Source organism: Leptinotarsa decemlineata, unplaced genomic scaffold, assembly GCF_025532065.1.
Source record: "Leptinotarsa decemlineata unplaced genomic scaffold, Ldec_3_MD MMD2_tig00000010_RagTag_RagTag, whole genome shotgun sequence".
NCBI classification, from domain to species: Eukaryota; Metazoa; Arthropoda; class Insecta; order Coleoptera; family Chrysomelidae; genus Leptinotarsa; species Leptinotarsa decemlineata.
In genome coordinates, this window is record NW_027412538.1 from 2,776,778 (window position 1) to 2,789,863 (window position 13,086).

A 13,086-nucleotide genomic window follows, 5' to 3' on the forward strand; every position below is an offset into this window, starting at 1 on the left:
ATTATTGTGACAAACATTTATTAATGAAGTGTAAATTAGGACATAATCGTAACGAAATAAAAGAGCTGCCGCAAACAGTACAGAAATAATAGTGTTGTTCATAATGAGATGTTCAGAAACCCCAAGAAAGTGCAATGGATCCCTTCAATCCTTCAGAAAACGAAAACTACCAAACCACTGTCAGATTTGAGGAATATTTGTTAACATTCTACTACATAAGCACATGTTGAAGAAAATATTCTTCACATCTGTAAAAACAAACATTTTTCAATAATTCTGTTCGTAGTGCTTATATTCATTTGTTTAATCAAAGTAGAAGACCTTAGAGAAGAAATTAGTAGAAAAGAGAACATTGATAGTAAAGTAGATGTCAAACTCACTAGCTTATACTAATAATAATTGATGAATAATTGATTTCAGTGATTGTAATTACTATTACAAATTTGATCTCGGAATTTTTAAAGTTTCACTAAGGTTTCTGAATATCTTACTTCACAAAATTACAATACTATTTTTGTAGTACTGGTAGGAGAGAGTACCAGAACCAAGGAAAGCAATACCACAAATAAAAGGGCTTCCATATTAAATATGTAAGTTATGTTTTGGTATCATGCAATGCGTATTCTATGACAGGAGAAAAATAACATGATCAATAACTCTATCATTACCCAAATAACAAAATGTCAAGAATATCTTTATAATATATTAGGGGAAGGATTTTTCTCTTATTTTCTTTGATTTTTTATAATGGAGGTTTTTCCTGAAGTGGATGTTTCGACTTATTCGGTTGGGTATTCTTTATTTAGGAATAAAAAAAAATCTGTGAATTATTCTTTAATAAATTGCGAAGTTAAAGAGTGACTCAAATGTTGATGCAATATTATTAATGAAAACAGAAAATCAAGATAAGTTTTTGCTTTTTCTTTTGCCCTTTCTTCCTATATAACAACATTCAATTAAACATAATTCAAAACAAACACTTTTCCCAGTCACCAGAAATGCAATACTCTTCCCGACACGCGTTTCTCCAACAAAGTTGGCGTTTTCGGGGTATGAAAAAACTTGCATTTCTGGTGATTGGGAAAAGCGCTTGTTTTCTATTTACTCTACTCCAGAGTTTTTAGGTTTTACCTTTCATTTAATAACTTGGTATGAAACTTAAAAAAAAAACTTGTTATATTTGAAAAATAAGACGGCCACAAATAAAGTTGAGGTTGGGATGAAAAATAAATATCTTGTAAAGAACTATACGGGTGTAATGTATCAAAACTCAACATACAGAGCCATCTCAAAAATTGGTGTACGTTAATTGAAGAATTGAGAAGAAGAAAATTGAGCAGTGGGTGATTCATAAAAGCATAACTAGTCAAATATTCTGATGTTACCTAGGTAATTCCTCCATTATTATTATTTGTTGTTGTCACTGAAGAAAAATTCTCAAACTTTTTCTGAAACATGATACTAAAACCAACTCTTAAAAAGTGACATCTTTTTGAGAAAAGCGGTGCTAAGAGATAGAACAGTTTCGTTAATATGGAACAGATATGAGATGTGTTGAACCAGTTTCTGGTGCCCTTACCTACCATAACCACGAAATGAAGACAGAACCTTCGCTAGATAATAAATAAGGCTTGGTGAAAAGTACATCTTTCTGCATTCCATTATGTGAGAATCAGATGAAAATATAAAACCACCACATGTATGACTAGGTTAGTAAGTAAAGTATGTGAGACTACATCTGTATTGTTAGTGTACACCCTCTCAATATTTATTATTATCATAAGGGGGTAGGTATGAAAACCAAGAATGTTCGTTTGAAGATTGCTTCATTTCACTGTTCACATCCATCAACATTTCGTTTCATTCTTTAAAGGAGATGTTCTTTTTTATTTCTATTCAATTTTGTAATGAGATTTTAAAGAAAACATTCTCAAAATCTGAATTTGAGATTATTTCACGAGTAATTATATAAAAAATGGTGTTTTTGCTGAAAATGTATCCATTGTATGTTCAATTGAGTGAATTATTAACTTTTGAAAATGATTTCCATTGTGTTCGACATTTCCCAAAAAATAGTAGTCAAAAATTCTAGTAAGACATCAATTCATGATGATGGAATTTCATGTTATATAATAAAATTCCTGAAGAAACTGAAAAATATAGCATAATTTTAAAATGAAATTCATTGGTGATTTGAAAATATTTTATATGAAACGAGTGTATCCGTAAATTCGAAATTATGAAAAAGTCAAATCATCTAAAGGAACAATTCGTTCAGGCCAGTCTCACCTCCCTACACTGTAGGTTAATTAACTGACACCTATCAGAAAACAACTACTCCCTGGCTAATACCACGAAGGGCGTTGGATCATATCTGACAGGTGTCGGTGCAGGATTCTGAAGTTGATCCTACATATGCTGCTGGCAATACAACTGCCGTAATATTTGAAAATCCATTGTGATACAACTCCCGCAATAATTGAAAATCTATTGCGGCAGTTGTATTACCAACAGCATATACAGAGATAACTTCAGTGAAGAATTCTGCACTGACACCTGTGACATATAATCCAACACCCTTCGTGTTATAAGCCAGGGAAGTAGTTGTTTTCTTATAGATGTCAGTCAATTAACCTACAGTGTAAGAAGTTGAGACTTGAATGAATTGTTCCTTTATATAATTTGATTTATAGCCAGTCTTCAAGTATGCCCACTGACTATATGTGACAAGTTATGTAAAAGTGACATAAATTTATATTTGATATGAATACTTTCATTTTTAACTGCTTGTTTATGTTTATTTCACTTGCAATTTATTGTTTGATTTTTTTATTCACCAATTTTAAACATTTGAAGGAACAAAAACTCAAATTAGATGAGGAGTTTGTTTATATCTCCATTGAACAGATAATTCATTTTGTGAAATCATTCTGCAACAATCTATTTTCTGGTCTTGATTGCAATATATTTTTTATATTATTTTTCTCGATCTGTCTGCCAAATTGCGGAGAATTGTTACAGCAGGAAATTTCAGAAATCAGTTTAGACATCTGCAGTGGAATAAGAATGAAGTTGTTGTACACTTTCAAAACGTACTCGAATGGTGTTCATCAATCAATAAATAATATTTTTTTTAATGGAAATATTTATAATGAAGAATTATTTTCAAGAAGTTCGGAAAATGGTAATGTCAAGAGGGTAGAACTATTTCCTATAGTTTCGAATTTTGATCAACCTATCTTTTGATTTACGAAGTTGAATTTCGTAAAAAAAAAGTCAAAGTACACAGACTTTGACAATGAGGAAGACTAAATTTTAATATCCAAAAACAAGTTTAATTAAATTTCAAAACTCATTTGGTGATTTAAGTGGCAACTTAAAATGTTTTGGCTTTGAAAAATTCGTCTTCAGTACAAAATGCAATACACTAAAATAATAAAATTATTATTTTTTTAATATTAGGATTGTGTATATTTTTTATGTATTTTATGTATATATTTTTGTGTATATATTTATGTATAAATAACTAGTAGTCATTACGTGCGAGATTACAACTTTGTTGACTGAAACTTGACACAATTATATGCCGGTAAAATTCAAAAAAGGACAATATTTAATAATCGCCAATAAATAAACTTATCTAAAGAATGATACTTGTAATGCACTCTTTGTGTAATAATGAATATTACTAAGTTCTATCCCAACACCAAACCGTTTTTTTAACAACTCAACAGGTGTTTCAATCACCAAAGAATTAGATATGGAGGTGGTATTTAAAACAAGTCATACACTATAAAGCCTTTTAAGAAATCCAAAGGATAAATTCGAGAATTCGGTAAAGTCTGGAATTTACAAATTAAATGTAAGGACTGCGAAGCAAAGTATTATGAACAGACTAAAAGATTTATTAAAATAAGATATAAAGAACAGTTAGCACACCTAAAATATGGAAAATCAGACAAATCGGCGGTGGCCCATCACGTTTTGCAACGAAACCATTTCATAGACTTTAGTTCATCAAGATTGGTCAGACAGGGTAACAACAGGCATCTAGATGCCTATGAGAGCTTAGAAATGAGTCAACATAATAATATTATGTATAACGATGGTGCACCAATACCTAATAGTTTACTATATAGCTTATTGAAATAATATTTTTAGTTTCAGATTTACCTGACTAGTAGATAAGGCAATATTGTGAAATTAATTTTAAGACAATTAGGACACAGGTACCTACCTAGCAGAGGTATCTATAGCATAAATGAGGACAACATTGTATGTAGATTTAATTTAATCTTTGCCTTGAAGATGATCACTTGGTGAATGAAACAAGTGTAGAGGTGTTAAAAATAACAGTTTGGTTTCATAAACTACACGTCACGATTTGATCTCCACAAACTTTATTTGAAAAATATATCACGACATGTCGTGATATATTTTTCAAATAAAGTTTGTGCTTCAAGTAAAGTTTGTACTATGGATCTTCATCAAGTAACGGCCGAATCAATCAGAAAAATAACAGTTTGGTGTTGGGATATAACTAGTAAATTCATAAAGAATGATAGACAAAAATAAAGGAAAAAGCAGATAGAACAAATGGAAAATACTGCAAGAGAGCTCTATAAAGTTGATGTTAGGGAAATAGTATATCTGAGGATACACTACAAAAACACACTTTTGTCTATTTTCCACTATATTTCTTTATTGTTGACCGGTTTCGGCTATTATACCATTTTCAAAACTGAGAGTTTTTAAAATGGTATAATAGCCGAAACCGGTCAACAATAAAGAAATATAGTGGAAAATAGACAAAAGTGTGTTTTTGTAGTGTATCCTCAGTGAACATGAATTTCCACAAAATAAACAAGTCGTCAATCGAAGAAGTGAAATAGTATATCAATACATGAAAATTGAAAAATGTTTACTAATCTGAATTAAATTAAATGATATAGATATAGAAATAAAATACTTTATCTAATTTCCATTTACTTAATGTATTGATATTAATACGACCAAGGTTTCGGTTTTTACACCATGTAAAAACCGAAACCTTGGTCGTATTAATATCAATACATTAAGTAAGTGGAAATTAGAAAAAGTATTTTATTTTTATATCTATATCATTTAATTGAAGATGAATTTCCACAAAATAAATAAGTCATTAATATCACAAATCTGAATTAAAATTGAGGAAAACATTTTGAGAATCTCCAGCAGATTTGTTTGAGAAGAAAATTCCACAGATATTCAAAGTAATTACTACTTTTGTCTCAAAGGTGGAAAAAATTACAAGAAATATGAGATTCATGAAAGAGCTTGAAGTTTTAATGGATGTGTTTTATTGGCAGTAATCTCATTTCAGATCTGTCATACCTGACAAAAGAAAACTTTATATTTGAACCTGACAGAGTTGTGACAGACGTGTGGAAGTAAAAAACAGTTAAAACTTTTTTCATAAACTGTAACTGAAACAATTTCATTTGTTTTCTATTTTTTAATTCTTTGAAGATTTATTACCCAGGTAATTTTAGCCCTTTAGCCATCTGGCTTCTTTGCTTGAAGGATATCAAGGAATGTCATCCTTTCTAAAATTTTCTTTCTTGATCTTTTCCAGTCATTTTTAAATTGTGTTGATCAACACTTATTAAACTAAAATATTTTCTATTTTTACCAGAATACCCAAATCAATTGTGACCGATATAAATGGTTATTTATTTCTTTTGTTCAGAATTTTGTGACCTGTACCATTCTCAAAGTATTCTTTAATCCTAATACAAAAAAGCAGTAATGATATTATTATAATGTTGAAGATGCAATATAATTGTGGATACACCTTAAGTTTTTCATCTTAATTTAATCAAATTGATATATCTATGATTTCATTTTAATGTCTTTAAAAAGGAGAGCTACTTTCATACATCATCGAACCAAAAATGTATCATTCATTCATCGATATAGAATAGTAACACGACATTCAATAATGAAGTTAGTTTTCTTTTTTTCAGTACCGTCTCCCAAAATATTTGAAAAACCATTCGCCAACACCACTCCAAGTTAAATGAACGTGAAAAGCATAAACACCAAATCATATTCAGAGATCTAGCGAAAGCTATGCAGAGGCTTAACCGATTCTACTTCTGACGCTATGGCTTTCTTTGAAGATTAGTAAAATACCAACTAAAATTTCAAGAAAGCCATGACGGCAGGTATATATCTATGTTTCTAAGTAAACTAAAACCCAATATAAATATAAATGAATTACACCATGATTTTGTACAATGTTTCTTAGTCTACTTTCAAAAATTAAGAATCAGGACTTCCTGTCAAGTACATAAAACATTTTGGAAAACATAGCTAATGATATACTGGTGCATAATCTTCAAGAGATAATTCACCTACTAGACAGTAAGTCCTGAAAATAAAATATCCCATCGCCATCTAGTGACAACATTGACAGACAGAAGTCAACCAAAAACAACATGAGCAATTACGCTTAACCAAGACGTTGAAATATCCAAAATGATTGCCTTTAGTTTTGGTATAACAGTTCTATAACCGTAATAGATAAAATAAACAAATACCCAATCCAAATCTATAAATTAGTCGCAGACATTGTTTGTTATAACAAAAGCCTTAAACATGAAAAGTGGACGAGCATATTAGGAAAATATATAATTTTAACTAGTTTAACATATACAAATATGTATATAACAAGATATGTATAAAGCAACAGGATCGGAATGTTTTTCATCACATTTGTTAGGAGTTGCAGTCTTTCAATATCCATATTTGAGAAAGACAAGGAAACAAGTCAAGAAATAATTTCAGGGTTGGCAAAGGAGCGTTCCCCTAATAGTATATTCACAGATCACAACCCAGAGTTCGTAAAATCCCATATACCAACAAAAATGGACGTCAATGAAAATTCAAACTTAACAGTAACAACTTTCAAAATATTTGTCATGTTTTTGTATAAGCCAAGACTTGGGTAGCAAGTAGCAGAGCAGGCCCATCAGGAGTGAAGTTCAACAATCAATAATATTTCAACATGTACTGGTATTTGAAGGTTATTAAAGTACATGTTGATAGAGTGCCAATCCTCCTGCTCTTGTTCTTTACCACTTTTAATCACATTTTATTAAGTACGAAATGTTTTAGCACTCTACTAGGTGATAATAAAAACCCTACTTGAAATAAATTCGTGTCACGCACAACTATCTTGTTAAATTTGATCAATAAACCCAAAACATTTGAAACTATATTTGTCCCAACTAAGTATTGTCCCAACTAAGGCACTGTTTTTTGTACTATTTACAAAATCTATCTACACTAATTCTGGAATAAGTATTCAGGGAATAATCAATATCTATAATCAATTTCAAAACAAATGATTATCTGGAATTTGTCGAGTGCTATATACAAGGAATGTTTCGTTACGAGTATAGTATTTAGTTTATATTTAAACAAATCAATATAATCGATTAAATAAAAATAATTAAAAAGAAAAATAAAATATAACTTCTAGAATATATAATTATGATAAAAAATAAATGCCAAAATAAAAATTGATGTATTTTTTCAAAAGTAAAAAAAGATATAGTTTAATAATGAATCAACCTCATTCTTCAACCTCAGAAAATTGTGTCATATTGCTGTAGTTAATATTCTCTTGTTCGGTGAACAATGTAACTGAAAAAGTTTCTGACCAAACAAAAAACAGGGGACTATATATTCATCAGTATTACTAGTGATGAAAAAATCCATTACATACCGAGATTCACCAGTACATATTCTCATAATTGCAACCAACAAGTGAAAGATTCTCCACATCACTTAGATGAGTAGAAAAAGTTTTAGCGAATTTTTGTATCAATTTATTTTTATAAGTATTATAGACAATTCCTTCTTTGTGCGTGGAAACAATTACTAGTAAACTTTTGAAGTAAAGTTAACAGTTATTGAACTATTCAACATTTTTAAAGAAAATATTAAAAACTGCATTCTAATCGAAAAAAGAAAACACCAATCTTAAAATATACACTTTCAAAAATACTGAAATTATATTATTTTATTTTGAACTTGAGATTTCTGATATCTGTTTACCCTTTAAATGTCCAAAAATATATTACCCATAAAATAAGCTACACATAAAAATACATAATATATTTGAAACAATTCAAACATATGTAATATAATCTATTGAAACCACTTTTCCCACAGCAGAACAAAAATACTGATGTGGGCAAAGTTTATTTTAATAGATTCATTTTATGTCGGAGACTCCAGTTCTAACTATAAAATGCTTTAAAAAAATCTTCAAAAATTTTGAAAAGCTTCCTTTTCACAAACGCCAAATACCTAATTATATAGATATACTCAACATAATATGATGCAGAGAAATCAAATTTGTATATTTTCCAGGTGGATTTTTCTTATGACATTCACGTTACATAAATGTTTGGATCCAAATACAAAAAACTTTGTATATAAAGGTAATGTAAAATATCCCCTGTCATGTGCCAGTTTGTCAGGAAACTTTCGACTTTTATCACTGTCAAAATTGAATTTGATTCAGATATATCATTGTTAGACAATGTATATAGACTACATGCAAATCACAAGAGAGCTGCCAAATCAAATATTTGGATAAAAATGAGGATAAACAGGTAGAGTAGTGGGTGCAAACTGTCTTTTAGCAGGTGAAGCCTGATCAGTGAAAGCTTCCCCGTAGCTCCGTTTCACAGCTACGTGGGGAACCACTGGCACCATGCCAGGCGCTTGACCCTGCACCAAATGAGAGTATTGATACATCCCTGGAGGTCTTTGTAACGCGATCTGCATTCGCGGTTGCATCACCATGAAAGGATGGTGGGACGGAAACAAGTGAGACATAATGGGAACTGCAGAAGAACCTTTCAGAACAGGGTTCATAGAGGGCAAAGACCCAGTAGCTGTGCTCGGCTGGGCGCTGGGCGGAGATAGTGGTCCCATATTCTGATTATAAAGTGCCATGTTATGTTGTGCAATCTGATTCATAAGAATCATCTCGTTTTGTGCTTGAGCTTGAGTTTGCCTGGCAATGAGGTTGTGTTGAGCAATAATCTGAGCCTGCTGCTGAGCAAACAATGCAGAGCTATCCCAAGTCATGTGTTGCTGAGAGGGAGTTACCAAACTCTGAGTCATTGTCGTGACAGCAGCCGTTTGAGGGAGAGGGGGCGGGGGTATATTAGTGGGTGGTAGTGGCGCAATTGGAGATAACATACCAGGACTGAGAAGTGCTGGAGCTGCCTTGGCTGGAGAGACCGGTGCCGGGATACCACCAGTTAAAACGAGATTCATGTCTTCTCCAGAACACTGGAACACCTCAATATACCTCTGTTTCTTGCCGAATATCATGTACCTATGGTGTTTTTGCTGTGCAGTTATGAAAGCTGATTGTTCCGAGTCCATCTGAATGAAGGCTTCACCACTGGGTTGGCCCTAAAATGAATATATTATTATTATATTTTCTGTACAAGACATTTTTCTTAACAAAAAATACTAGTTTCGAAAGAATTAGCATTATAGGTATAAATGATCTATTCACTGACTAGAAACAGACATTGAAATATACAAATGTAGGTTAAGGTACTCATTTATATTGTGAATATATTTCTGTATGTTTACCGCAGTTTTAAAGAAGTTTTGTTAATAAGGGGGAGTGCCATTTTGCGCTGCTAAGTTACGAGAGAAGTACTTTTGATAAACCAAAAGAATATACATTCCATCAAGGTGTATTCCTTCAAATGATAATTATTTAACAAAAAATATTATGGCCTCAAAGACAAAGGATGAAACTATAATATAACAAGTTTCACAGCATTAATTAAAGTTTTCAACACCACATTTACACTAATTGATATAACATATTAAAATATACATATACAAATTACTTACAAACAAAAAAAAATAAATGTTTTGGACATCAAAACATAAAAAAGTCCGATAATTATTAATAAAATCCTATTTGCTAGTAATTGTTTTATATCCTTCATAAACATCTCTCAAAATATTGTTGAATACGAAATTTATAACTAAAAGCTCAAAAAAATATGTGTGATTTAAATCCCTGAAGGAAATGAAAAGGCGGCAAATTCAATTGAATAACAAAAAAGATTGGGTACAAGTAGTAGTATTACGAATGGTGCTGCATGAACATAGAAACAGGAATAGAAACATCGTGATGCTTTGATTTGTTCATTATCTCTAACTATTGGGAAATTGGATGCCAGCACCATGGTAGCGAAAGTTTAAAACGTCTAATTATATCTGCAAACCAATGTGTTTTGAGCCTCTGTTTTGACACAGTTCAACCTTATTTACGGGATTTTTTGTGTGAACATTTTACGGAAAATTGATTCCTTATCTTCCTGAGTTCCTTTTTCAAGATGATAATTCAGTTTATTCACGGTTTCCATTTCTATCCCAGACTCTCCCGTTCTTTGAGGATAGGCACACACTGTTTATAGGTTAGCTTATTATTATTTCACATTTGACACATTAAAGAATTAATATATGAGTACTTAAAACCAAGCCTTTATCACAAAATAATGATTTCTTTCATTTTTTTCAATTCATTCAGTTCAGTTTATGTGTAGCACTAGCCATTTTGCTTACCAAGAAAATTTTGTAAAAACAAATTTTTTATTTCAGATGCAGTATTAGTATCAAACTATCTCAATCTATTTCATGCCCCCCCCCCCATGAAATAGATTACCATTTTCTTGTTTACCATCTCTTGTTCATTTTCCACGTACAACCATTTTTTTTTCAAAAGTTGGAAGTTATTGTGATACTGTTGCAAGTGTTTTCCTCTCATAAGATTTAAAGTCCGGTACTAGCATTAGGAATGAATTCATTTATCTATCAGCTTGAACCTTTTACAATGTTGAATATTTTCGGAACACTGAAATATTGGTTAAATATTTATATTCAAGTGTCCAAATTCTAACGAATAGGAAAACTTCTAGGAATAGCGATATAAAATGATTTAATTCAAAAGGAAATAAAGTTTCTTCTTTTTTGAGAAACCACAAATATGTGTTTCTTCAAAACGAAGCTTCATAAATGTCCTACTTATTTTCTTTTCGATTCTTTATATACTACTGGTACTGACCTGAGCATTGTAAACCATGTGGACCCCTTGAAAAACTATGTTTTTGGCAAAATCACCCAGGAAATCCAAAATATGTTCAACCTGGGCTTCATAAGGCAATCCTCTTAACCTAATGCAGTCTTTTCTGGTTCCAGAAGTAATAATATGTTGTGGCAATAAAGGCACCTGAGGTAATTGAGCGATTAAAGGTGCTTGCTGCTCGTAAGTCTTAGGATCCAAACACCTGTTAAGGACCTGCAAAATTTACGAAACCATCGTGTATACAGACTAACTTCAAAGACAAACGATGACTTAAAATAAGCAGATGCTTGGTCACATTGTCATTTTGGTATTAACCACTGGCATACAAGTAGCTAATGAAACAATTGAATGAACTTGATAAAGATGCTCACCTGCTGAACTTCGGCAGTTGTTGATCGAAACAGTTCAATATATCTAGAACCTATACATTCCCTATGTTTCGAGAGAGCTTTGGGTGAATCGGATTCATTAGCGAACAGAACAAAGGCATCACCAGTGGCCCTACCGTCTGGTTTTCTCACGAAGAGAACCCCCTCTGTCCCATCTAGTACAGTACAAGAATTCTCTCCCGTGGCAAAGAAGTCCAACTGAAAAAGGAAATAAAGTTCAAATATGGAATAAAAAAATAAAAGTTGCAAACGTACAAAACGATAAGTGATAAATCATGTAATTTTCATTAAAAACTGTGTAAATATTCAATATTTTTATTAAAATAAGTTACAAGAAAAAAACGACTAGAATGAAAGTTATGCAGTTAAATTAAAACTCAATTGAAGTTTGAATATAAATAATGGTGACTTGAATGAATTTCATAGTTCATGATCGTTTGAAAGTCTCTGTATTCAAGTAATCATAGTTGGGAGTGATGAAATGTGATGTAAATAGATTGCAATTGAAATATGATTCTTGACTATGACTGGGAGAATTAAAGTTTATGACGATTATGACATATCGAATTTCTATTTTTTTTCAACAGAATGTATGGATTGATTTAGCATTTGTTCAGTTTGAATATTACTCTAGTAATATTCATTACTACACCAAAGGTTCCAAACAGTGCATCATAAATTTGTTCAGTTTCTTGATAGTCTAAAAATATATGTAGCGTAAAGTTGATGTAATTGAAATATTTATGCCGAACTCGTTCAATATTATGAATATGTTGTAATTGGATTCCAAAATTTGAGAGCGAGCATGAGTATAATGGTCTCGAGATGTATAATGATCATCCAAACTACCTGAAATGGGTAGTAAACTGTACTGAATTTCGAAAATCAACTAAGGATTTTCTTATCAAGAGGCCCCATTATAGTTTGCAAGAATTTTATGACGATACCTTTTAATCATATTTTATATATATGTTTGGGGTTTTTTTAATATATATATATATATATATATATATATATATATATATATATATATATATATATATATATATATATATATTTATATTTATATATATATAAAAAAAAAACTCTTTGGACAATAAAGCATATTTATTATTATTATTATCAAGCTCTTGCCTACTGACTGAAACCTCCCTACTTTGACCCTATAGACATACCCGGAAACATCCCAGCAGATATACTGACAGTTAGTCTGCCAGACTAATCATCACATATCTTGACTCATTATTCACCTCTCCAAACTTTGAGATATTGATTCTTACTTTCATTTTCAGTGTTATTATGTCTTTTATGGAATCGTGAATAATGCCTCCACCATATGCTACTCACGAGTCCATTTACCACATTCCAGCACCCTTTGTTCTGGAGTATATCTTTCTTTGTAATTAACGCACTAATCACTTAGTCTCTTTCCTATTCTCTGTATAAGTACTGAAGGATCTATGCCCAGTCAGAAACTGCGTTGATTAATAATCAAGCCATCCGAAACCGCATACCAATCAT

General features: G+C 31.2%; 1 protein-coding gene across 2 annotated transcripts in view; it reads right to left on the reverse strand.

Annotated features, from left to right (window-relative positions):
* fus (epithelial splicing regulatory protein fusilli) overlaps positions 1-13,086 on the reverse strand; it is a 178,780-nt gene that overhangs the window by 23,288 nt on the left and 142,406 nt on the right. The window contains exons 8-10 of one of the 2 annotated variants that reach the window (XM_074171264.1): positions 11,548-11,763; positions 11,156-11,389; positions 9,264-9,480 (exon numbers count right to left, since the gene is read on the reverse strand). In XM_074171264.1, the coding sequence (XP_074027365.1) occupies positions 9,264-9,480; positions 11,156-11,389; positions 11,548-11,763 (667 nt within the window). Of the gene's footprint in view, positions 1-5,120; positions 9,481-11,155; positions 11,390-11,547; positions 11,764-13,086 lie in introns of those variants that run through there. The other variant, XM_074171263.1, reaches the window with a different exon arrangement.